This window comes from Cryptococcus depauperatus, chromosome 8 (genome assembly GCF_001720195.1).
Source record: "Cryptococcus depauperatus CBS 7841 chromosome 8, complete sequence".
In the NCBI taxonomy this organism is placed as follows: Eukaryota; Fungi; Basidiomycota; class Tremellomycetes; order Tremellales; family Cryptococcaceae; genus Cryptococcus; species Cryptococcus depauperatus.
Window position 1 is genome coordinate 910,255 of NC_089475.1, and position 24,649 is coordinate 934,903.

The window sequence follows — 24,649 nt, forward strand, 5'->3', positions numbered from 1 at the left end:
TGCTTTCAATGCCTATCCTTTCCGCGCGCCTATCCATCACTCATCATCCCGTCCTGATAGGCGGGCCGACACGTGTTTTGTATAACATTTCTCCGTCAATTAATAAAACCAGTTAATAAAAGCAGCTGTAGGCTAAAGTGCCTCACTGTAATGAAGCGATTCATTACATAAGGTTCTGGTAGAAACGCTTGAAGGTGGAATACCGCGAAACTAGCACTGGTAGTACATATGAAATGAAGTATGAAAGAGAAACTATTCAATCTACAATTTATCTATTCTATGTTGTCGGACTTTTTCGGGTTTTCCCATGTGGCACCGTGAAGTGCTATGCCCTTACAGCAGCACTACTTCCTCAGAAGGTCGGAGAACACCGCCTCTTCATCCAAAGGATTACATAATCTTAGCTCACCCATATATATCGGGCGTGTGCACAGACACACCCGGTCTTGTAATAGGGTACCAGGTACTGGATACACCAATAAATGCCTGAAACTGAGGTCCGTGCGTTCTGCCAGCCGCATCTCCATACCATGTCTATGGGTTCGCCACTGAGATGTTCAGAGGCGGCGAAGGCCGCCTCGGGTGGCTATGACGACAGGGGAGAGCGCGGACCCATCCTTGGCAGAAAGGCGGCGGATGCCGATAGGAAGAGGGCACCGCTCCGTAGGTGATCCGTCAAAGCGCTCCCCTGATTTGGCGCCCAAAAATTCTCCATCACCTTTTTTTTTTTAGTCCACTCACGTGAGGCGGCCTAAACTGAGCTCGGTCGTTGTGCTGGCTCAAGATGTAATTCGTTTCTCTTTTTGCTTTTCCATCTTCATCTCGACATCGTGTTGAGCAGCGTCGTATCGCCGCTGAAAAAAAAGGACGTCGAATCGAGTCAAGAAGGCGTTACGATGGGCGCGTTGAGACGACAGCCAGCGATGAACGACCTCCATGGTGGAGCGCAGATGATCCCTGTCGACTGGAATGACGGTACTTGGAGCGATGCAGTGCTCTCAACAGATAGGTTGAAGAAGAGGAGAAGCACCACGGTGCTGACGGAGATTGAAAATACGAAGAGAATCAAAGAGGTGAAGCAGGTATGTCTGGCATTTTCCGTCGGACCATGGCTGACGTGGACAGCCGGGTGACAAGTACAAGAAGGCTTTGCCTATCTTGACAAAGCGATCTGAACCCATGCTAAGAGGTTCGAGACAAATGTCGCCCCTATCACCCTTGTCGCCCATGTCGCCGTCGGATACCACGACCATCGTTCTCGAATCTCGTCGTAGGTCGTTTTCATCGCCTCGAGAGGCGAAGATCGATGGCGAGCGTACAGAGCTTGCATCGTCTTGCGATGTCGATGATGAACTGGCGGTGACGCTAAAAGTGCCCAATCCATCGCAGCGATTTCTTGCCTCTGCCTACCCTGGATCGTCTGATCATTCAGGATACCCCGGTTTCAACAATGACCGTCCGACATCCCATCCCATGGTTCGAGAATATACCATGATGGGATGGGATGCCAATGACGAAAATTCGCCCACGAAAACCGATGGGCTGCCGAGGGTCACCGATATTGAGCGCACCAAAAAAGGCAACTCGAAATCGCCCTGGCACCAGTTCTCTGCGCGTACAGTGTCAAAGCAGCCTAGCTCTATCCGGGGTGTGGGTGTTACAGACGCGTCTCTTCCTTCTCGAGAGAATGAACCACAGACTCTTGCTAGCAGCCTTTCCAACAGGCTTGGTGGGCCTTCCTGGCCTTCGACCTCTTCCCTCCATTCCTCTCCACCCTCTCCTACACCCCAGTCCTCTCGCTCAGCCAAGTCATCACTCATGTCTTACCACTCCTCTATACATATCATCACCGCTACAGCGACGACCCAAGCGAGGCCACATATCGCATTCTTGGCCAACGCCTCGGACGTGTCTATATTGACGCGGTCGTCAGTAGATCTAGATGATCTTGATCCGACGGGATCACCTGCCAGTCTGCCAGAGAGTTTGGAAGCGGAGTGTATAGATTTGAGGAACACTGGATGCCATCCATCGCCACTTGGCGGCGCACGTGATGAACGTCGAATCTCATGGATGTCACGCACCAGCGGCGCAGAAATTGAAATGCTCACTCAGCAGCCCCCGTCGCCTGTTCACGAAACAGCTTTGGAATCTGCAGAAACAGATGTGCATCCTACGACCCAGCTCCTGTGGCCCCAAACATCTTTTGACCGAGCCAAGTTGAAACGAACGCACACGTATACCAATTTGAGGAATGTCTTGCAGCTTGCATTCCACCCTGGAAGCCCTGCCGAAGCGCAAGCAAGCGCACAAGAACACGAAAACTCGGTTAGTACACAAGGGTTACAGCCGGCAGCCATCATTCATTCCCCGTCTGCGCTTGGACCTCCTATTGATCTTCCCTCCCGCTCCATGACGCCCAATGGTCCCAAGTCAGAGGTCACATTTGCTCTTCCCACTTCTCCTACAACCCAATTTGCGGCGCCTGCAAGACCAGTATCTCTCTGTTCACCAACAGCTGCTGTAGAACAACTTTTGCCAGTCTCTCCTTTTCAATCTCCTGAAACTAGTAAAAATCGCCACAAGAATGGTGGCAAGCGAACTCCTAAAAGGTCGCCATTCCAGAATACCAAAGATTCCTTGCGAGAAATGTTTACTACTTTCAAAGGTCGCACATTGGTTCATGCATTTGACAAGGCTGAGCAAAATCTGCAGAGAGAATCATCGCTCAAGTCCAAAATTTCTGGACCTATTGGCGTTTATGAGATTAAAGCCAACATCAGAAATCAAGAGAAAATTGATCGTGAATGGAGAGAAGATGTTTTGAGGGACGCAGTACGCAGAAGTTTGTCTGGACAATTTAAATTGGCAGAAGAGATGGCTCGTCAAGGATCTGAGCGTTCGGCAGGCAAAATTGCAGACAAGGATGTATTATCCAAGGCCAACAATGGTTCCAAAACTCGTCTACCAATACCAGGCACTCTACTGAATGCTGCTCCAATTGCCGGAAAGGATTATAATATTGCGAATGAAGACCAATCAAAGGTGAAAAGCACTCAAGAATCGGAGCCAAGTATGGAAAGCAGTTTCAATTTGAGAGCGGTCACAGATGGCATGTTTGTCCCAACAAGCAGTGAAAGTAACAGACGGTATGTCAATTTTATTATACATTTCCGATTAGCCGCTCACCTACGTTTCAGAGAGTCAAACTCACTAGAACGCCAATTGTCTAACAAGACAGCGCTCCAACGTTTGCCCGGTAAAGCTAGACCTACCTCTGCACCACTAATTATGGCATGGTCACCGCCCCGCTTGCCACAAACTAGTCAAACCCTTTCTCAACTCATCAATCCTCCTATCGTTATCAATCAGGCTTCTCCAGTCAAGGACCCTAACGAAGTACTCGACACGCGGCCTGATCAGTCGCCTTCTCCTTCGCCTCGTGTAGGAAGGAGCAAAAGTCAAAAGGTGTCTCGTCGAACTAGTATTCTCAACTTTTTTAAATCAAAGGAGAAGGAGTCCAAGTCCAAGAGTCACATTGGCTCGCCAAAACAAAAACCAAAAAAACTCCCGAGCGGCACTTTTACTGCTAGTATACGATCTTCCTTCCTCGCTCTCACAAAGCACAATCAGCTGCCTGCTCCTCCTGAAGGAGGTCGAGCAGAGCCTGCACGATCTTCTAGTGGCACTCCGCCCTCTACAAACCCGCTCCGTACGCCTATTCAACACCAAATGGACATTTACTCGCCATTGTCGAAAAAAGATACTTCATTCGAGTTGATTTTGAATCTCCCACCAGCCAAACCACTGTTAGACGAATTGGCAGCAAGGGACGAGGCATTACTTACTCTTGAAGGCAAACAACGAAATGCTGGATTGGGTCTTGACTTGATGAGCATGGAGAAAATCTTGGAGTGGCGTAAAGAATTAGAAGGTGACTCAACAACACCTATTGAATCTAGTACAAGTAGATCTTAAAAGGACAAAAAAATATTAAAGACCAAAGAAACTCAAAAGACCGCTTGATCGTTTGAAAGTTGATTTTTGGGCTATTGTAGCGTTTTCCTTCTCATATGTCTAATACAATCGTAGTGCTTTTGCAATACTCTGATGTTTTGATATGACCATAATGACCTTTGTGATGATAATGATTCCATGCTGCTGCATACCATCATAAAAGAGCCAGACTCTGTGTGCCATGTGAAAAGTCTTTTACACCCAACACTCTAAATTGACCTGCCAATCTCGCTATTTGTAGGTCTCAGAGCTGCGTCAGGTACCTTGACGGCCAGGTCCGCCTCCACCATGTCTGTGGCTCAGTCTTTTCCAGATTTGAACGTAAACGTTTTCATCTCTACATTTTCTCAACGCTAACAACTCCAAGTCAACACTTGCTCGTCGACAGCATGCTTACGGTCAAGTTCAGTCAGTGAAGCATCCAAGTCTCTATATACAGTCGTTCAGCAGGAAGAAAATCAATTCAAGCAAACCACAGCTGACGAGAATAACCGTTGGCGACAATGGGTTTCATCAACAAGCAACCGAGACCTGTAGACCTGAACATTCATCCATTTGTGCTCTGCTTTAGCATACCTGGTGAAAGGCACCCTCTTTCAAGAATCATTTGCCATTCCAGTCAACTTAAATATCTTTATTATTGAAATATATAATCAAGATAATTTATACACTTGTCCACATTCCTGGTAATAAAATGATGACGACACGACTTCTCATACTCTAGATATAGAGCTCATCGGACATGGCCGCATACTTTGACTTTTTCTTTTATGGTGACGTCATTACTATTCGTAAGCAGCGGATAAGTCAAGAGCTGAATTTTGAAGTAGAACATATTCTCAATGTCTATTGCAAGAGCTATATTGAAGGAAGTTCAGTATAAACCGATAGCTCGACTAGTTGTACCTCACGCTCAAACTACTTACAAGTCTTCAGTTCAGATCCGCCCTATTCGTTCATTCGGGACATCCATTCATAGTTACACTCAAGTTCCAAAAAGCATGAAAGCTATATTGATCAAAGGCGGGACTGGTCATGCTGAGTCACTTTATCTGGGCCAAGAGCCTACGCCTGAACCTGGACCAAACCAGGTGCAAGTCAAGGTCGGTGGGTTATTGGAGATTGAGAACCCTACTGAGATTCCTGAATGCAGATCAAGTACTTTGGCTTGAATCGAATGGATGTTCTTCAAAGAGAGGGAAAGTATCCCTTGCCTCCTCAAGCGTCAAAGACAATCTTGGGTGTCGAGTTTTCTGGGGTTGTCACCAAACTGGGCAAAGATGCCAACAAATGGAAAGAAGGTGATGAGGTATTTGGCTTGGCTTACGGGGTAAGCATTATGAGGTGTTGATAATATTCACATTCACCTGCCTCTAGGGGGCCTACGCCGAATATATAGTATCTCCCGAGATAATGCTCTTGTCCAAACCAAAGCAGCTCAGCTGGGTAGAAGCTGCTGGTCTTCCCGAAGTATGGATGACAGGTGAGGTCTGTTGATGTGGTAGACTGCTGCAATGCTAAGAATGCTGGTCTTAGCCACTCAAGCCCTGACCCTTGAAGCTCCCTTGCGAAAAGGCCAAAACGTCTTGATTCATGCTGGAGCATCTGGGGTTGGTATAGCAGCCATCCAGATTGCCTGTGTGTCCTACCTGATCTTTAGCACTGCCCTTGCGCTGACATCTAGGCAGTGCATGTCCTCGGAGCCGATAAAGTCTTTACGACATGCGGTTCAGACGAGAAAGTGGAATTTCTTAGAGAGCTTGGGAATCATTCCAGCCAACTACACGTTTTCAACTACAAGACTCAAAGTTTGTGCCGATCTGTAGCTACTTGATGATTGCTAATGGGTCGTGGTAGATTTTGAAGAAGAAATCAAAAAGGTCACCGATGGGGTTGATCTCATCATTGACTTTATAGGCACTGATTATTACTTTAAAAATGTCAACTCCCTTCGTCTGGATGGTACACTCTATTCACTTGCTTTTCTCTCTGGAGCAAAATTCCCAGAAGGAGCTAGTATGGCGCCATTGTTGGGCAAGAGATTAACATTCAAAGGGTCGAGCCTAAGGTCGAGGAGTCCAGAATATCAGCAAAACTTGCTGAAAACATTTGAGGAGAAAATTTTGCCCCAGATCTTAAGCGGTACGATGAAGATTAAAGTGCACGACGTAAGCCCATACAGCCAAGACACAAAAGACCCAATGCAACAGACATGCTGAATCTGTTTATAGGTACTCTCATGGACTAGAGTGACTGAAGCTCACAAAGCCATGGAGGGAAATAAGAACAGCGGAAAGGTAAGACTTGTTTTACAATACAATAGGACTAATATCTTTTATACAGATTGTTTTGGAAGTGACCGAGGAGCCACAACATTCTCTGTAGCGTCAATATCTCTCGTTAAGAATAACATTTGAAGACACAGAATTGAAAAGTATGCATAACAACACTTTAAACCTCTATATCCAGATTATGTTTAAGATATCCATTACCGCGGAGATTGACTGAACTCCACCGACACGTTCCCTTTACAATTTCTTTTCTTTTCTTTTCTTGAATTATTTAATTTTCTAAAAACAAGCAAAAAAAAGAAAAGACAATAGCACAACTAATGTTTTTCTTTCTTCGTCCTCTCGCTCTATCCGCTCGCCCAATTTTGAGAAGAGGCTATGCTGCTTCTGCAGGTGGAAATCCCCATTTGACACATCCTACTGACTCTCGCTCACAACAACTACGTGAGATGCTCTACCCGTCTGATTCCTACTCTCCTACCTCGTCCACTCCCACTGGAACCTACCACCCTGATTACCTTGAGAGACTGCAAACAGTTGTGCCTTCAGCGGAAGCTTATGAAACTATTGAACGGGCATGGCAGCTTTATCAACGCGAACGTCGTGAAGCCCGAAAAGTAGCACTGAATGCCAAGTACCAAAGTATGGTGAGAGCATGCGATGAGCTTGAGCAAATAACAAACCCTGCGAATGGAGGCCCAGAGAGTGCAGAAGGTAAAGGAGGTTTGTATCATCGATTGGTGTACGATGAGTCAGTCGCGCAGGCTAGACAGGCTCAAAAGAAGGGCGAGCAACCAAAAGGCAGGAAGACCAGCGAACAAAAATGGTTAGACAGTAGAGCTCAAGGTCTAGTGCCAAGAGAGAGTTGGATTCCGGTAGAGAGCAGAGGAAAAGGCTGGGACTATGATTGGCAAAGGCCGAGCAAATAGTCATGTGCGTAGGAAAGATTGCAATAAAACGTAAATGCTAATGGCACTGTAGAAGGACATCATATATGTATGCATATGATGCTACACTTTAAAAAATGCACATCCACGTCTTTAAGAGCTCTTCTTTCGTAATCAATATTGATGATACTCAGTACCAGCCTTCCAGATGACATCTCTCAAGGATAATTGGCACTCCAAGTAGCGCCAGCCAAAATTTGTGCGATGTCTGGCTCATCATCTAGGATTGTGTTCAAGTAAACAATGTCGGCTTTGGCTTGCCGAAGATCATAAGAACCAAGTTGAGGCAGGCCATCTTGCTAGAAATAGAGATAATTATTTCCGTCAATCCACGCATAGACCAATATCGAAACTTTGAAAAGGTGACAACTTACGAGCTTAGCAATCTTCTTTTTGATGGTTTCTTGATTTTCCTTGGGCTTGTCCACCAAATGTTGAAAGCCTTTGCTGAGCTCATAAGGGATGGCTGTTAACCTTCAGAAACGTCGGCACTCGGTCACGGAATCTTACGAGTTGACTTACGGGGCACCTGTACCGGCTGTAGCTGATGGAAGCGTGTGTTGGCTGTTACCACTACCAACTCGGTGAGTAGTGTATCAAAATTGTACGATATTCCAGACTTACTCAAAGAAATGGTGATTAGCTTTACTTGCGTCTACAGTCATCATTATGTCGTTCAACTCTTTGTATGCGATAAATATAAATGAAGGTATTTGCTCGACGCAGGTGTAACAAAGAGACCTTGGTGGGTTAATGGCACAAACTATATATCCGGATATCGCATCTTACTGTCACGAATTTACAAATCAAAGACCATGATACGTCGTTTTCCAGTTCAAACGAAGAAAGTTAGAACAAAGCATCATGCTTCGCCATGACGTCAATGCGATGTCTTTCTTTTGAGTCTTTACCATTTACAAATGAGTCGAGACCCCACATACTGGTGAACCTACTACAAAGGTATGAGCATCAGCTTTACAACAGCTTGAAACATTGTTTTGAACATGTGTCATACATGTAAGTAACTGTCCCAAGAAATTGCGGAATTGAAGTTAGTCAATTGTCTTAGCTGCCTGAATCATAGTGGAGGGCGATGGGTCGTCAAACAATTGACATTATATGAATCAAAAATTTCCAAACGGTTCACAGATAAAAGGAAGAGGTAAGGAGAAAAACAACAGAGATATGAGAATACCAGTAAAAGATAGTGTGTGCTTATTTTGACAAACTCTTATCTGAGTAATAATTGTGTAGAGCGACTGAAAATAGGTCGAGTTTCGTCTGCGTAATTTGTAATGTTCAACGCTGTCACCAAAAGAAAAGCAACACGTGAAGGCGTGCTGAATCAATAACTCACTGCAGTCAGCTGGATCATATGTGATTTTCGTTTTTGGTGGATCAATGCTCTTTTCAACGCCGTATCTCACTTCTCGTGTCAATAGCAAACTCGTCCTTATCGACTCTTGATAATCAATAACAATATTTTCTGCCCTAATGCCAAAGAAGATGAAAGATGATGAGATACTATCTCGAAAAACCGTTTACTACATTTGCATTGATACTTCGTTTTTCTAAACTTAATAAAAATGAAATCCAAATGTGTTTAGCACAGTAGCTCAATGCGCTTGTCATTGAGAGTAAACAAGTCAAGTTATCAACTATTAAATCTGAAACTTCGCACATACAAAAAAATTAAGGTCCTGGTACATCTATCAATAGCTTAGTTCTCTGGTCTATCTTTTGTCGTCTAGTCGTCTTCGTCATGAGACCTAGCAGCACGTTTAGCCAAGCTGTATACAAAATCCATCAGTTACTTTGCCTTTGTAACTTATCGATTAGCGTATGATGTTTTTTTACTTACGCAGCAGCTAAATCCATTTGTCCAGGGGCCTTTCCTGGTTGTTGCACCTGTCCCAGTTTATTTGCAATTTTCGGTTGAAACTTTGGTGCGGTAGGCACAGACGGTTTTCCGCTGAGTGCAGGCTTAGCAGGGATAACGGGTTTGGTTTTGATAACCGGCGGCACCCTACCAGCAGCTGAAGTTGGACGAGAAGGGATAGGCGATGAACCAGATGATGCCAGAGTTGCAGTTGCCGCATTTTTCGTTTTCCACGACTGAACAGCAGACCCATTTGTAATTGGGGCAGAGGGCGGAATAGATGGTGGTAGCCTGTGAGCGGGAGGAGGTGGAGGTGGAGGTGGAGGCGGGGCTTGCTCTACTATTTTAAGGCTAATATTTGTCAGTACTCAACAATGTAGTAACACAAAATTACACCGACTAATTTGATGGCGCCCAGCCTTCTTGCCCATTCTTAATGACCATCCACCACCCATTGTCTTCCTTTTCCTTGAGCTCCACTTCCTCGCCCTTGACGAGGTTTATCTCACCCTCCTGGCCTGTAAAGTTGTACAACGCTGTGTACGTTTCTTTTGGCGGGCCAGCTGCTGGGGGAGGAGGCGGGGGAGGCAGCACGCCACGGCCTGGTATGGAAGGTGCTGGACGAGAAGCACTCGCTGTAATAGAATTAGCAGGGGTCTTATTCGAAACGAGGGAAGAAGGTGTGTTGCTGAGTATTGTAGGGGCGGCAGGTTTAGTGGCTCCTGGTAGAGCAACCGCAGCGGGCCTTCCAGTGTTCATCGGTCGACTAGACTGCACAGCTCTTGCAGCCTTCTTGGCTTTGGGTTTACGAGGTGGCATAGGGTTAGAAACACTGTTAGGGGGTTGACCTGAAGCAATTTGAATGGTGTGACTCTTGTAGGCAGCATCACCAACGATAGTTTCGTTTTTTTGGGCTTTGATTACAGCATGCTTTTCTTTCTTTTTGGCATAATTGATGCTACCATAAAACTATTAGCCTCTGTATTATGCCAGTGAAGGGTTACTTACGCAGGTCCGATATTAACATTTATGTTTCCACCAGTCAATGAGAGGATAACGGTTACCATTTCGGTCTTGAAGGCAGAAGTAAAAACTGGATCACCTTCCTCACAGGAGTTGACATTGAGTGCAACGAAATCGTCTTGCAAGTTGGTTAAAGAGATGGCCCTTATGCTGACAAGGGGGATCTTTCGTTCCAAGATAGTTTGGATGCGTCCATCCTTGACCAGAGAAATGACAAAATAAACAGCCTTGTCAGTCTGTCGCTCACGTCAGCTATATCTCAAACAGAACTTTCTCTATTGAATCTCACAATGATCAAGAATCTAGGGCTGAGTTTACTCGACCGACCAAGTTTGGAAACCAAGAGTTCGGCCCGAGAGCTAAAGTACACTTGTTCAGCAGGACCAATCGTAGCTGCATTTCTTAGCAATTCGCCTTGCGGACTCTTGCCTCCCACATCTAGATAGTCGCCCATAAATTTGCGCATGCCCAAAAGACTGAATCTTCTTCTTTCTTTTCTGCCGGCCAGCACCTCATGACCATAGTCGCGCTTACGGGCGTAAACGAGCCCTTCACGCTGATTTTTCCAAAAGCGTTGAATCTTCGTAGCTGCTTCATGCTTACGTCGAACGTGGGCTCGCCATGCGCGCTGGATACGTGAGGCCATAGTATGCCAATAGCGATCTCGTTCGCCCTCAAGATAAAAGAGCGTTTCAGGATTCTTGATAAAAGCTTTTGTAACGCCCATTTGCCACTCTTCCTTTTTGATCTTTGCGTCGGTTAGAATTCTTTCACAACCAGATCGGTCATCTCCTGTCCAAATATAATTGCCCGCATAAGAAGTAGCAGGAGATAAGAGATAGAAACGTTGAATCATCTTGGAAAACTCTGCACGATAGGCAAAACCTGCTCGTCGAACCCTAATATTTTCTTGAAGACCAAGGTATTTGACTTGGTGAAGAACTGCTTTATCATCATACTCAGTTGGGGAACGGTGCTGATTGGGCTTGATTGTGCGGATATAATGTGGTTGGCATCTGAGATTATGATTAGCTGATATACACAAAGTTGTTGATTGACTTGCTTCATGAGATTATCCACAAGTAAATTAGCCGATAATTTGATCTTATCACCAGCAGTTGGGGGTCTTTTCTTCGAGGTATGGTCCACCTTTTCAGGGAAAAGAGTATGCAAGAAGGTATCCTTACTCCCTTCAATCAAATCTAGGATGTCCTTGATCAGGGTATCCTTGTTTTTGTCAGTCATGCCAGCGACGTTGTATAGTACATCGCCGGCATAGTGCTTAATGAGAAATTTGTTGCCCCGAGCTTCAAAATTGGGGCTGGAAGCGAGCATGGATGATCGCTGAATGAAGGAATTGTCAGCGGCAGATGGATCAGCATGAGCTGTGGCAGTAGCATCGTTGAGGGTAGCGAAAATACCTGCCGGTCGTCGATCCTCAATGAGAGAACAGACAATGGCATTGTCGAAAACTATATGTTTTGGTCAGTAGGCTTTGCATACTTGATGGAGAAATTACATACACTTGATAGGAGTCCATTTGATTTGCTCTCGGACGTACTCTTCTTGTTCGGCCCTGAGTGTCAATTCAATAAAAATTTGTTGAAGCTTCTCGTTAACATAATTAATACAGAGCTGTTCGAAGCTGTTGTCCTGGAAAATCTCAAAACCACTACATGTACGATATCAGTTGATTGTTCAAAACTCCAATTGATACGTACTAGATATCAAGCACACCAATAACATAGTCAGTTGCAGTTTGCGGCTTCATGGAGACATTGACTCGGCTAACGATCCACTCAAACAGATTATTGTAACTTGGCATGTCAATGTTTTTTTTTTGACGCGACAAACCAACTTACAGAGCTTTCGCTAATGCATCTCTCCCAGAAGAAGCTTGAGCCATATTCTGTGGCACCTCATAGACACTACCTCTCCTGCCGCCTCTTTGTGTTTCCATTATCCTTGTCAACAACGCTTTTTGCAGCTGCCCAGGATCAACCTCCATCAAGTACGCTGCAAAATCTGTAACTCCTGTATCGTTAATGATTGCATTGCCATCAGCTCCTTCAACGAAATCAATATTGCCTAGCCAAAGGATGGTCGCCAATACGCGAAAGATGGAAGTTTGTTCTTCAGACGTAAGGCCAATGACCTGCATGGCCCGAAGGGTTTCTTGAAAGTCAGAGGCATCGTTAATGGATTTGACATCGAGACAGTTGCTACGGCTTGTGTATGCGTAAGCTTCTGGACCTTGAAGTCCGAATGCCTCTATAATGAAATGTGAGCACGTTGATGAATGAAACATAGTGAATCCAGCATACCCCTCATCTCAGCGGGGGCGCCCTTGGTGAATTGGTAAAATATGTGAAAGTCTCGCTCGTCATCAATCTGACCAACGACTCGACCCTAAACGGCGATTTTAGTAAATGCGACCATGCTTGTTTGGTCCTCGTACTTTTTCAAGCAAATAGTTTGTGATCTGAGCGCCCACAGGCTGTCCCATACTGTTGAACATAATTTCAAGATATTTTCCCTATATTGTGTTAGCTACTTTAGATGTTCACATAAAACCCAACCTACATGCCGACTAGAGTTATCATTTCTCAACGTTTTTGCACAACCAAAACTCTCCAGTAAGGGATTTGTCGCCAATACCATCTCCTTGATTCCTTCAATACCACCTCCGCTTTCTCCTCCAGATACGGCGGCGATATACTGCATGATTCTTTTGGCCGCTTCTGTTTTTCCTGCACCAGATTCACCTGAAATGATGACACATTGATTTTCTTTCTCTGTCGTCATGCGATAGTATGCAGATTCGGCGATAGCAAAGACATGGGGCGATATCTCCAATCTGTTTTTACCCCGGTACGAGTTGAGTACTTCATTGGTATAAATACCAAGATCTGACAGGCATCAGAACTGCTACTGTAGAGTGCTGATCAAGCTCACCTCTGAAGGGATTGACAGAGATGAGCACATGAGCTATATATGTCTGTTATATTTGGTTAGCAAATGGCGGGACCACAAGACTAGATGAAACAGACGTAGATTTCTTGGTTTTGAAATCTTGCCTTGAGGTTATCATTGATGGCTTCATTGGTAATTGTGCTGAGCAAAGTCATATCTGGCACACCAGCCGACTTCTTCTTCTTGAATCCTTCGCTCCAGTCGGCCTATAAATTTTATATCAGCATTAATTAACATGATGACATGACAGAACAAGACAACAATGATAAACCTTTTGAATCCTTTGGGGCTTGGAGCTCCCAGATGGTAGCCCACCGACAACCCCCTTCTTCCCTGCTTTCTTGGACGGGGCCTATACAGTCATCAGAATTGTTCTTTCTGTGTTTAATATATTTACCATAATTGTCTGATATATAGAACAGAATAAAGTAAACTGAAAGCTGCGAACATGAACGAAAACACAAAGACGGCGGTGGTCACCGACTGAGATTATCCGATCCTCCATTTAAAGCTGGTAAAGGCACTTTTGATAATCTCATTGATTGAATCTTTGTCTTTTCAACTCTGTCTCTATTTAGTATCATGCCGCCAGTACAAATGTCTATACCCTCGCAAGATCCAAATGACTATGGAATAAAAGAAGTACGCGTAACAACAGAACAGCAGAGAATGCATGGAGCCTCTGAACGGGACTGACCAATGGTTTCTTAGGTATGGGCAGATAATCTTGAAACGGAGTTTGCTGCTCTTAGAACAGCAGTCGACAAGTATCCTTACATATCAATGGTAATTATGGCTGCTCATGCTCCATCATGTTTCCTTTCAGCGCTAACCACGATGCCTTTAGGATACTGAGTTTCCTGGCATCGTTGCTCGACCGATAGGAAACTTCAAGACTGGATCGGATTATCACTTTCAAACAATGCGATGCAATGTGGATATGCTCAAAATTATCCAACTCGGTATTACTCTGTGCGACGAGAAGGGAGAAACGCCGCCAGAGACTTCAACTTGGCAATTCAACTTTGCCTTTAGTCTATCGTGAGTTGGAAGAGCAATAGACAATATGAAGGAACGTTTACGATGAGACACAGAGAAGATATGTTTGCGCCTGACTCAATTGACCTATTGAAATCATCAGGTATTGACTTCAAGCGGAATGAGGAGGAGGGTATTGATATTGAATACTTTGGGGAGCTCCTGATTACTTCAGGACTGGTGTTATTTGACAATATTAAATGGGTTTCTTTCCACTCGTATGCTACTTGCCTAGCCGTTGTAGCTCTAGCGACTGACATGTTGTTAGTGGCTATGATTTTGGTTACCTCCTCAAGATCCTTACCTGTGAACCTCTCCCAACTGATGAATCTGACTTTTTCCGTCTCCTTTTCATCTGGTTCCCGTGTATATATGACATCAAACACGTCGTGCGATCTATCAAGACATTAAGAGGAGGTTTGCAAGAGATTGCCGAATCATTGGGGGTCAAGCGGGTTGGACCACAACATCAGGCTGGTTCTGATTCGCTGTTAACCGCCCGGGTGTTTTTTCGAATTCAGTCGATTTACTTTGACGGCACACTGAACGATGAATATTACAAGTGAGAGCGACTTGTAAATTATTGATGCGAGCTAAAACAATTGTAGAAATTATTTATACGGGTTTTCCTCAGGTCGTGCTGGTAAAAACTCTCCAACAGCTCATGGCGACTTATTAGTCGATAAGCCATATTAACATTCATTCTCCTTGCACATGTCTTGCCATTTGGGAACCATCCTAGAGTTTATCATTGTATTAGCAATAGGTTTAAGCATTCCATGTACTTTTTTCTTCGATTGACCCAATCTAATAAACTCATTTTATTATAGACAGCAAGCAGTCCAAAGTCCAAAAGTGCATTATCAGCAAATGATAAATTATACAACCTCGCTCGAGGTATCTAAAATAAAATGATACAAAGAGTTAGTATGGAGATGGTTTGACGCTTTGATAACCTTCCAAGATGACTTCAGCGTCTCGCCTACATTGTTTAGCCTCTACATTTGATTAATTTGGTTATTTACAAGGTAACAGGAATGATCTGCTTACCTTCTAAATTTCCTTCTTCTTCTAACAAGATTGCACACTGAGATAATTTATTCTCTATTGTCAACCACTGACAAAATCTATACGGCCCTGACAGCCCGTTTTTGTTCCTCCGTGACCCCGCTGAACCTTGTCCAGTCATTCTATACTCTCTTCCGTTGCTCTCTGTTTGTAAACGTTTTAGGCACTCAAGTACAATGTTCGCAGCTACCCGTGTATGTTGGATGAAAAGAGGTCTGTCAGAAGGATCAGAGGGCGAGTAAAGATATATGGGAATGGATTTGAGCAGTGAGTATAAGACAGGGACATCAACATGAGACCATCCTTCTCCCTCCCCATCAAGTCTCCATTGTGAAGGTATATGCTCTTCTAGCCATTCACAAGTACGAAGGATATCGTCAAAAGCTCCAGGATATCTTTTCCTGACAGGAGATTGAACTGTAGAGTCCAGGGAACGGTAAGAGGGTGAGGTTTCAGAAATGTGCGAAGATAATGTCCTGGCACGATGATGAAGATGAGCAACAGAGAAAAGGAGACCACTATCATTCAACGCCCATGAGTAAAAAGTAAAAGAAACAAGCAGATTTTCCTGACGTACTAGATGAAGTCGAGTCCTTCAGAATTCTGACGAAAAGGAAGATCATACAAATCTCTAAAGTTTATGTCTTGCACTTTGCTTATCGTTCTCTTTATCCAATATCAGTCAACTTGTAAAATGAGAGTGAGGAATTGCTGACATTAAGGTAATCTTCCGGTGGACGTGGAAGTGGAGTGATAATCACTTCATCTTTTATCATGCTGGGCCACCCTGTACGTAGTGTACCGCCTTTTTCGTTACCCCATACTCCCCAGCTATATTCCCGCGTCCGTCAATGATAGGCATGTACAATAAAGAAAATACTGACAAGGCATGTATGCGCTCGCAAAGTTCCCATTGGTCTTTTGGCGGCGGCAAGAGTTCCTTCAATGGAGCATTTTCATCGACCGTATCTTCTCCCGGCTCGATGAAAACCGAAGACGGAATTTCATGCAGCTTACAAGCTAAACACAACCTGTTTCAGTTGGTCACGTTAACAAACTTTTCATGGAATGTTAGAGAAGCCATTCACGAAATGCTTCTGCTTGCCCACTCGTATCCCTCTAATAATCGCCCTCTTTCGTAAAGCCATTTGCTTATATTTTTTGACCCATTGATGATATCAACCAATCTATCACCAGTCCGGATACCATCATCCAACTTTTGCTTTGTTATTTCAAATAGAGACTCAGCCAAATATCGTATAGCAGGAATATACGAAACGGATGCAGCCAAGGTATACATAGAAAACAGCAGTGCTGGATGGGGTTGTTGTTCAGGCGGCAGAAGAAGTTTAGAATAGAACTGGGTTTGGGTAAATGGCTCAGAGCCAAACTGATTGCGAGGAGGGTCTGAATAAAAGAACAAATCGAGTCTAGTCTATGTCAGCATTAACTTGTTTATTTGAGTGCCAACTGACAGGTAATTACGCGCGCTCTGAGTAATGTCTTTTTCTGTCAAAAGTCTATCTCGAGGCGGAAGTAACAAGCTGTTTTTTCCAGAGCTGATCGACTGTTGCAGGTACAGCGATCTTGCTTCTGTGTCAAATAACGGCACTTCTTGATTGCTTTGGCTACGGGTTTCCCTTTCCACGGCACTGTTTGGATAAGAACTGCTTGCGCTGAATGCATAGTTTATCGATAAAAGAGTCTACAGTAGTTGGATTCATCTCAATAATCCGCTTTTCTCTACTTACATTCATCCCATCAGAATCAACCCTGGGACCAGCATGATCAATCATATTTCCATGACTGTCCACCGTGGATTGCTCCACATGGTCCATGTCGTGATTTACAAGAATACCTTGAGGCGCGGCTGTCGGGCTCCAATAATGCTTCCCGCTGGTCTGTATCCTTTGCGTCATGTACGGAGATTGGGTGACGGTCGTTGGGGCGCTGGGCGAAGCTTCCTCCGCCAACACGCTTGGATCGATAGGCTGACTACTCCAATCATACAAACCCAGACCTCTCGAGGGCCATTGCCACGCTACAAAATCGTTCACCTCGCCTTGCCACTTCAACTTTGAAGGCGGGTCAAGCAGAGCCGGCGACGAAGACATTGGCATATCATGCGACAACCGCAACGACGGATGGCTAAACAAGCTTTGTGGGTCGGGAGAGGGCAAAACGCTTGTAGGGTGATCATGAAAGGACTCGCCAATAAAAACCAGTCCGTTATCCTGTCCAATGGGATGGCACGGGGTGCCTAACCCAAGAGACATTGAGCTCGCATAGGAGCTATTCAGCGGTCTCTGTTCATCACAATCCTCTTCCATTTGGGCTGCTTCCCATCAGCCAAGCAAATGCTGACACCACGTACCCAGTCTCACATCGAGCTCCTTCATCCCTGTCGCTGGCCGAGTCGAATCATAGACACAATTATCCTTGCGCTTCGCACACTGGTCACAGACAGGTTTCGTGGCCGAACATTTCTACCCGTCCAGTCAGCCATGCCAACCTCTCTCACCCACCAGTTTCTTTGCTCGACACCTCAGACATGCATCGCCACGCTTGAGAGGCTGTCCATGGTCTGACACACATCAGCTTTGCCCAACTCTCTCGCCACGCACGCTTTTTCGCCATGCCCTTCATCACCGCCAATCTAGTCTCTTCCCTCTCGTTCTCCGTCCGCTGCTGCCTCTTTCTCTTGGAAGACCGTTCGTGCATGGAAGAGTTGTGCTCTCCAAGACTTGCCGATGGAATAACCTTTTCCGCGTTTTGAGATGATGACAGTACACTTTTAAATTCACAAATCCCAATTGCCATTGTGCTGTGTATACCTGTAATTACGCGGCCATGGCTGTTAGAAAAAATCCAAAGGATGTGGAGGCGGAAAAAAACCCCAATGTTTCAAAATGTCAAAGAGTCATTTAGACAATTGATTTCAACATTTAAAATATATATTTCTTACTTTTTACCACCATGACTTGAAGTTCTAGCCGCCTGCAAGTCATTGCCACCACCACAAGTAGTGCGCACGAACGCGTCGCTGACAGAGCCTAACACCTACGAATAGCCGCCATACCAGTAGATACAATCCAAAGACTTGCACCATTATCAGACGCTGACGCCCGTCTCCTATAGAGATCTCCGCGCGCAACTAGTAACTACATAGGGCCAGCTGTGTGCTGGCAGCGTCTACATCCCATCATTTCCGTCTCGGCCAGCCGGTGTCGTTGAAGCAGATGGACAAGCGACAAACACAAAGCCAAAAGAGAGATACACAGCATCGCCACCTTCCACTGCTATCTATATTAAGCTTGAAGCTTATTAACAACAATCTAATCGCAAAAACGTTATTAACCTATGGTTGCCACGTGGTATAGCTCATCATCCACCATGCAACCATGTGGTGACAGCCGTCGGACATCGCCGCCGCGAGCGATATATCACTGTGACGTCGAAAGGGATTAAATCAACCTCGTGCACATCAGGCACGGAATGAGTGTATTTGGCCAGGTTGCCGTTTCGCATGATTCACCTTGTCGGCATCTAGGAGACGACTTCCAACGGCAGTAAAAGTGGTAATGTCACATGTTTTGGACTCTGCGGGTCAAACTGAGTACAGACAGGCTTATCAACAGGCTGCATGCTGGTCCATGGCACATGGTTATGGCTTGCATAGTGTGTGACGGAGGATGCTACAGCTTGAACATGGCGAGGCTACAATCTGGCTCTGACACCGACCGGTACCATCCTCTCATCTGGCCAGCGGTTAGTAACGCCCGTCGGCAGCAGCAGACCTACAGTTGTCATCGTACATGGTCACCGCGCCCTGTGAGTGTAGGAGAGCGGATGTCTCGACCATGCTGGGAACGACGTCAGACATCGTGGGCGCTCCCAGTAACCGCATATTCATCTCAAACTCGTTCTGCAAGATGAGTGGCATGATCTACACCTTGCAACCCACTTTTAATATTTGCAGCGCTTTGCTCACGCCATCTGTACCGTACGTCGACATTGCATAGATCATGGGCCGTCCGATTCCGACGGCCGTTGCTCCTAGCGCGACAGCTTTTAGGACATCGGTAGCTCGTCGGACACCTCCATCGACAAATACCTCAAAGTTTTTCGGGCGGCTGGGTGCCATAAACCCTCGAGCGGTCAGTGCCTGTATGACAGACGGAAGAAGGGCCAATGACGAGGGAGCAAAGTCTAGCTGTCTTCCTCTGGATGGCTGTTAATTTCCGACCTGACCACAAAGGGGACTTACCCATGATTGCTCAAGACGACACCATCAACTCCAGCTTCTGCAGCCATGACTGCGTCTTCCCAACATTGCACACCCTTGAGCACAATCTTCATTCCTTGCGCTGCATCTATCAGTTCTTTCAAGTCGTACCAGTTCAAGCTCGGGTCGATAAAGGAAGATATTGCTCGAGCAACACCTTGGTCACTTTGAATCTTGTCATTGTGTCTGGTTTGTTGGGCGGATACAGCGCCTTCAAACTTGGTTCGCATGTCCTGCACAGGGGTTAGTGTGACACAAGTACCGTTCGGTCATACTTTTTCTCGGCGACCCAGTTGAGGTGCATCCACAGTGATGAAGAGTGCCTTGACTCCACGCTCTGCGGCATGAGCAATGAGTTTCTTTGTGCGATTTCGATCAGCGTTGACATAACTGCAACATATGAGTAGGGTTTCGACACTCTTTGTTAAATCAGTTACAGTTGAAGGAATTGGACTTGTCCCGGTATCGCAGCATCAACCATCTCGTCGAACCCACAAGAAGCCAGCGTCGGGATCTGATGCGTCAGTCAGCAAGCATCACAGTATCCACCTATGAACCAACCATTTGAATAACGTCCTGTTCTCCCGCTGCCTTTGTCAGACATATCTCACCTTCAGGATGTCCGAGTTTGCCTACAATCTGTTTACCCTTGTTCCTCAATGTGAGACAAAACCAACCTAAAGCTGTGGCTGAGATGTATACTGGCATCGAGGTCTTGTGTCCCAGGATGGTAGTCGAGTAATCTACAGAACTCACGTCGCGAAGAATACGAGGTCTGAACCATACCCTAGCCGACCACGTCAGGAAATTGCTAGTGCATTCACCAAGTTGACCAACCGCTGGTAGGCGTTATGGTTTTCCCTCTGATCTCTCTTTAGCTGGCTTTCCACAATAACAAACTCACCAGCGAAATCTCATCATCTGCGCCTCTATAGCAGATGCACTTAGCAAGACACAACTGATTCCACTCACGAGCTGTAATAGTTCCAACCTCTCTTGTTCATTGTTCTCCTTGCAACCGCCTCAAAATCATGCAAGCTGAGTATTTCTGCCAAAGAAGGCTTGACATATTTTTCAACACTACGGCCGTCCAACTGACCAGCTCCTTGACCGATGGGCACTGACGTAGGGGGCGGGGCGGGGGCAGGTGAAGGTGTTGGTTCAGCTGGGAGGGACGATGGAACGAGTGCACCGAGACATTTAGAAGGATCAAGATTGTCTTTAATCGCATCCGGAGGATGTATAGGCTAACAAACGTTTATCAAGCGTTCAAGAGTGTCAAGTAGGATGAGCATACTTCATATTCTTCTGTAGCATCTTTGCCTGCATATCGTCTAGAAGCAAGTGAACATGGTTTCATCCGGAATCGATACAACATACAGTATAATTTCTGCCCCTCCTGAGTTCATTTTCTCAGCTCTCGCTACCGCACAAGATGACATGAAAGCTTAACCCACCTGGGTGCTCCTGCCATACCATTCTAATCAACCATAAGATCAAACCCACAACCAAACATCAACTCACATCTAGAAAGTCACTAACATCGTACACATTGCCTGGATATTGTCAGCCTCGTGTTATTCTAGTAGTCGTACTCACCATGCACCACGATCCATACTCCCTAAATACCAATCAGCCTTACTCTCGTATGCTTTTCACTTGCCTTTTCACGACTGTTATGTTTGGCCACTTCTTGGCCATCCACTTGCTTCTTGTCCAACATATATCTTGATCCAGCTTGAAGTTACAATTTCTCAATAATCAGTTTTGGATGTTATATATTCATAAAAACAAAACTTGGAAAACCTTTTTATATTCTTTTGTACCATCGCGAAAATAAACAGCCGGTTATCCCTAAACTCGGTTACCGGTCCGATAATAGGCAACTAGAATAATTTCTTTCAAATGAAGTTTCATCTTTATTCTTTATTTATATTCTTTTTACTTATATTTCATTATGTTTTTATACTAATGAGATGGTACAGCAGCTTTCCAATGATTGGGTTACATATTGGACAAGAACAAGTCAAGTATACAGTTTCTCGAAGAAATAAGCCTTGTATCGCATATCATCCTTGGCCTGAATCTCCATCCATGACTTATGAAACCAAGTGTAATTATCTATCAATGAAAAAATCCTCTTCAATCCATCCTCTTCAATGCTTCCTATACTACGTCAGTCATAGGTACTGCTTCTCGTGGCTTCCAACTCTCTTTCAGGTTTAGAGAAAGAAATCTTTGTGGGTCGAGGAAGCAAGGTAGGTTGAGCGAGAACATGACTGTATGTCGTCTCAAGCAAACTCCATTTGATTCCAGAACTATTAATGTCTTCGTTTAGAGGATACCAATGCTTTCTGATATAGTACGGATCCATCGTATACAAAAACTTGGTATATTTGTCTGTAGGGCCGCCAAACTTGTTGATGATGGTAGCCGCAACAGGGCCCAGCCGTTTGACTTGATTCTCTTCACTGGTAAGCGTGGCATCTTGCACCATCGCATAGTCGAGGGCATCAACCATGGCGATGTTATGGACAGCCTTACGTCCTCAACCAGGCTGGTTAAGACCAGCTATATCTCCGCTACGAGCGTTGGTTACAAATGCCATGAGGTTATACGCTCGATAATGGTAGGGACGAGTTTGCAAGGATTCATACGACTGTTCTCCAACAACGTCGGTTTAACCCAGACAGATGCCATTGTAAAACTCTTCAAGGTGCATTTTGGCATGTTCAAAGTTCCTGGCAAAGGCCAGTAGAGGGATGAGCTGGTTATGATAGAAAGAACCATGATCACTAGCAAAGGATTAGGTTGTTTTCGATCTACAGACCATACAACTCACTTGGGAGAGGCCTTTTCATCCAATGCTAGCTGATTCACCTCAAACCATTCCATTTGCTTGTTCGCTCGCGCCAAAAATACGTCCTTAGTTTCTTGCTTTTGTTCCAGAGGTTTCAAAATTTTCATGTTTTGAAGACTATTGACCATCTTGGCAATAATAGTCATGTCCAACTCTCCGGTCTGCTTCCCAATGCCAGAACCTGGACTGCGCACGACTTGGGAACAATGGAGATTGGGATTCATCTTGGTTTCCTCGTTGATGAAAATAGTAAGGAGAGCATGATTCAGATGAGCTGAATGTTTAGAGATTTTAGTGAAAACATAGGCGAGAGCTGACAGAAATACAGAGTTTGAGACGTTGATAAGAGCTTTACTACTCTGGACTGTGAATATTGAACATCTCTGGAACGGGCAGACGCATAGATCCGCTTGCTCTGTCCAATACCTAGATTTAAAGTACCGTCCCGCCTCTTGTATTGGCACGTAGTCCACACTGCTCAGAGGAAAACAAGATTTCCAAATGCACAGAACCAAACAAGCGTCGAAGGTATGGTCAGCAAAAGCTCTACCTTGCTAAAAACATGAGACACCTATCTTGCCTTGGAGAAAGCTCTGTGGTATTACCAGTTTCCGAACAGCCTTGCCAGTAGTAGACGGCCCAACGGAGATGGTCTCTGTCAAAGACAACGTTATCCTCCAGTCTCAACGTATGTCAGATGAATCAGTCAACCTTGGGTCTCCTGACTGGGTCAAAATGGTCTTGTTGGTGAAGGCTGAAAACAGAACTCAATCAACCCGTTTGGCTACATTTACGGCACTCACACCAAGGCGAAGACTTTATCAACTCATCTGCCCGATATTTACACATTTCTCTAGACCAAGATGATTCTGGTGATGGAAACCATTGACAGTTGATAATAACGTTTGGTTCAAATAAGTTGGAATAATTTTGGATGCTAAACTCATCGACTTGTGACAAGAAACCTGTCAGCAGTACTCTGAAGAAGAGAATCAAGCCATCCATGGTGAAGGTAGAGAGGTAAGATGTAGACAGGAGAGCAAGTGTGGGAGGACACTTTCTGCCAGAGGAGGGAATGGGATCAAAGAATGTGGTTGGCAAAGTGAAAAAGCAAAAGAGTATATGGAAAGAATGAGTTGAACACAAAATTCGAGTTGTAGCACTTCCTAGCGATAAGCAAAAACATCGCAGCCAGCTGTGGGATCGATACAGAATTCATAAGAAGTCCTTTACATGGAGTCATTTCTTACCGCCTTCTGTCTTTATACTATCGTTAGCAAAAAGACTTCATCTTGTCCACAAGTGTAAGAGTCTTGTCAAATTTAATGTCAAATTTAAAAGCAATAACAGAGAAAAGAGCTGTCCCTTGGGAAAAGAGAGTAGTTGTCAGAACCTTGGAATTATTCTATGGAATATAGCCAATAAATAATAATGCAACGTAGATTGCATTATTGTGACCTTTTGGTACAGAGCGTGGATCTTGGTTATTGCTAATATTCATGACAGTAGTGTGAGAGGGAAAAAGGCAGCGCTCTTATGGGATTGCTTTGCGTTTGCAAAAGGCTTTCAGTTGGAAAAGGAATAATGGGAATGGACGGACTCATGACTATAATACGAGTTCTGCATACCAATTGACTCGATTACTTTCATACTTGTCGTTACGAAGGACCTGATCCAGTCTCGACCTCTTTCCTCGTCTTGCCTTTTTCTCCCATGGCGTTTGCAGACTGTTCAGCAGCCTGCATATCTGTATTAGCCGCGAGCCAGGTAGAAACGAAACATAGGTTTGTGACGGAGAAAAGACGATCAAACAAGGTCAAAAGGTACCCACCTTGACAGCTTCCTTAGGCACACCGCTTGACTCTTGTCCAGGAGGAGGCTTGTTAGGCTTAGCGCCGGATGCATCTATGGCAAGTTAGTTAAACATCTGGATAAATGACCGCCTTGAAACGCACCAGGCCTTTGGTCTGCCTGACTCATCTGCTTCTTCGTTTCAACGAATAGAGGATCAGCCTTTTCATGGCTGGGAGACTGGGTTCCAACAGTCATTTTGGTTGAGATAGATGGTAAATTGTTATAATGAATTACAGAATGCAAAGACGTTTTCTTCATTATGAGCGAGCTTTTATACAAGTTATCATTATAATGACGTCATTGGACCACAAGCTCACCTCCACCTCCACATCTGTATCATAGTGCTGCCATTTGAAATATGTCGTTCGACATTTCTAATCCAAGGTAATTGAATTAATAAATAAATATTGTATT

At 44.9% G+C, this 24,649-nt stretch overlaps 12 protein-coding genes across 12 annotated transcripts; 4 read left to right on the forward strand and 8 right to left on the reverse strand.

Annotated features, from left to right (window-relative positions):
• Window positions 1-482: 482 nt before the first annotated feature.
• Window positions 483-3,978, forward strand: L203_106273 (uncharacterized protein; the record flags this gene model as incomplete). The annotated part of the gene is made up of 4 exons (XM_066215629.1): window positions 483-667; window positions 785-1,082; window positions 1,126-3,149; window positions 3,201-3,978. 4 exons carry the CDS (start codon window positions 483-485, stop codon window positions 3,976-3,978), a joined length of 3,285 nt encoding a protein of 1,094 aa, XP_066071726.1.
• A 294-nt stretch (window positions 3,979-4,272) lies between these two features.
• L203_106274 (uncharacterized protein) lies at window positions 4,273-4,769 on the reverse strand (the record flags this gene model as incomplete). The annotated part of the gene is made up of 5 exons (XM_066215630.1): window positions 4,273-4,370; window positions 4,415-4,446; window positions 4,501-4,548; window positions 4,594-4,610; window positions 4,737-4,769. 5 exons carry the CDS (start codon window positions 4,767-4,769, stop codon window positions 4,273-4,275), a joined length of 228 nt encoding a protein of 75 aa, XP_066071727.1.
• Window positions 4,770-4,859: 90 nt separating this feature from the next.
• L203_106275 (uncharacterized protein) lies at window positions 4,860-6,402 on the forward strand (the record flags this gene model as incomplete). The annotated part of the gene is made up of 8 exons (XM_066215631.1): window positions 4,860-5,120; window positions 5,171-5,347; window positions 5,395-5,500; window positions 5,554-5,655; window positions 5,706-5,825; window positions 5,875-6,185; window positions 6,249-6,314; window positions 6,361-6,402. 8 exons carry the CDS (start codon window positions 4,860-4,862, stop codon window positions 6,400-6,402), a joined length of 1,185 nt encoding a protein of 394 aa, XP_066071728.1.
• A 226-nt stretch (window positions 6,403-6,628) lies between these two features.
• L203_106276 (uncharacterized protein) lies at window positions 6,629-7,237 on the forward strand (the record flags this gene model as incomplete). Its single annotated transcript, XM_066215632.1, has 1 exon — window positions 6,629-7,237. The coding sequence occupies one exon, from the start codon at window positions 6,629-6,631 to the stop codon at window positions 7,235-7,237; it is 609 nt and encodes a 202-aa protein (XP_066071729.1).
• A 176-nt stretch (window positions 7,238-7,413) lies between these two features.
• Window positions 7,414-7,923, reverse strand: L203_106277 (uncharacterized protein; the record flags this gene model as incomplete). Its single annotated transcript, XM_066215633.1, has 4 exons — window positions 7,414-7,554; window positions 7,630-7,729; window positions 7,778-7,828; window positions 7,880-7,923. The coding sequence occupies 4 exons, from the start codon at window positions 7,921-7,923 to the stop codon at window positions 7,414-7,416; spliced, it is 336 nt and encodes a 111-aa protein (XP_066071730.1).
• A 1,079-nt stretch (window positions 7,924-9,002) lies between these two features.
• On the reverse strand, window positions 9,003-13,530 carry L203_106278 (myosin-1; the record flags this gene model as incomplete). Its single annotated transcript, XM_066215634.1, has 16 exons — window positions 9,003-9,045; window positions 9,117-9,485; window positions 9,535-10,092; window positions 10,143-10,393; window positions 10,447-11,173; window positions 11,221-11,629; window positions 11,681-11,829; window positions 11,879-11,974; window positions 12,020-12,428; window positions 12,482-12,566; window positions 12,616-12,693; window positions 12,741-13,066; window positions 13,113-13,155; window positions 13,208-13,336; window positions 13,402-13,482; window positions 13,528-13,530. 16 exons carry the CDS (start codon window positions 13,528-13,530, stop codon window positions 9,003-9,005), a joined length of 3,756 nt encoding a protein of 1,251 aa, XP_066071731.1.
• A 182-nt stretch (window positions 13,531-13,712) lies between these two features.
• On the forward strand, window positions 13,713-14,864 carry L203_106279 (uncharacterized protein; the record flags this gene model as incomplete). The annotated part of the gene is made up of 6 exons (XM_066215635.1): window positions 13,713-13,772; window positions 13,842-13,916; window positions 13,978-14,171; window positions 14,225-14,386; window positions 14,437-14,730; window positions 14,777-14,864. 6 exons carry the CDS (start codon window positions 13,713-13,715, stop codon window positions 14,862-14,864), a joined length of 873 nt encoding a protein of 290 aa, XP_066071732.1.
• A 228-nt stretch (window positions 14,865-15,092) lies between these two features.
• On the reverse strand, window positions 15,093-18,056 carry L203_106280 (uncharacterized protein; the record flags this gene model as incomplete). The annotated part of the gene is made up of 9 exons (XM_066215636.1): window positions 15,093-15,166; window positions 15,219-15,754; window positions 15,814-15,902; window positions 15,953-16,067; window positions 16,121-16,267; window positions 16,325-16,666; window positions 16,712-16,941; window positions 16,988-17,571; window positions 17,762-18,056. 9 exons carry the CDS (start codon window positions 18,054-18,056, stop codon window positions 15,093-15,095), a joined length of 2,412 nt encoding a protein of 803 aa, XP_066071733.1.
• An 897-nt stretch (window positions 18,057-18,953) lies between these two features.
• L203_106281 (uncharacterized protein) lies at window positions 18,954-21,244 on the reverse strand (the record flags this gene model as incomplete). The annotated part of the gene is made up of 18 exons (XM_066215637.1): window positions 18,954-18,994; window positions 19,038-19,182; window positions 19,228-19,459; window positions 19,504-19,754; window positions 19,797-19,911; window positions 19,959-20,035; window positions 20,083-20,153; window positions 20,199-20,308; window positions 20,359-20,382; window positions 20,426-20,450; window positions 20,494-20,516; window positions 20,647-20,768; window positions 20,819-20,855; window positions 20,902-20,920; window positions 20,979-20,988; window positions 21,046-21,077; window positions 21,121-21,142; window positions 21,185-21,244. 18 exons carry the CDS (start codon window positions 21,242-21,244, stop codon window positions 18,954-18,956), a joined length of 1,416 nt encoding a protein of 471 aa, XP_066071734.1.
• A 453-nt stretch (window positions 21,245-21,697) lies between these two features.
• Window positions 21,698-22,042, reverse strand: L203_106282 (uncharacterized protein; the record flags this gene model as incomplete). Its single annotated transcript, XM_066215638.1, has 1 exon — window positions 21,698-22,042. One exon carries the CDS (start codon window positions 22,040-22,042, stop codon window positions 21,698-21,700), a length of 345 nt encoding a protein of 114 aa, XP_066071735.1.
• A 159-nt stretch (window positions 22,043-22,201) lies between these two features.
• Window positions 22,202-22,605, reverse strand: L203_106283 (uncharacterized protein; the record flags this gene model as incomplete). Its single annotated transcript, XM_066215639.1, has 2 exons — window positions 22,202-22,316; window positions 22,364-22,605. 2 exons carry the CDS (start codon window positions 22,603-22,605, stop codon window positions 22,202-22,204), a joined length of 357 nt encoding a protein of 118 aa, XP_066071736.1.
• A 1,434-nt stretch (window positions 22,606-24,039) lies between these two features.
• Window positions 24,040-24,430, reverse strand: L203_106284 (uncharacterized protein; the record flags this gene model as incomplete). Its single annotated transcript, XM_066215640.1, has 3 exons — window positions 24,040-24,120; window positions 24,213-24,286; window positions 24,337-24,430. 3 exons carry the CDS (start codon window positions 24,428-24,430, stop codon window positions 24,040-24,042), a joined length of 249 nt encoding a protein of 82 aa, XP_066071737.1.
• Between the last annotated feature and the right edge of the window lie 219 nt (window positions 24,431-24,649).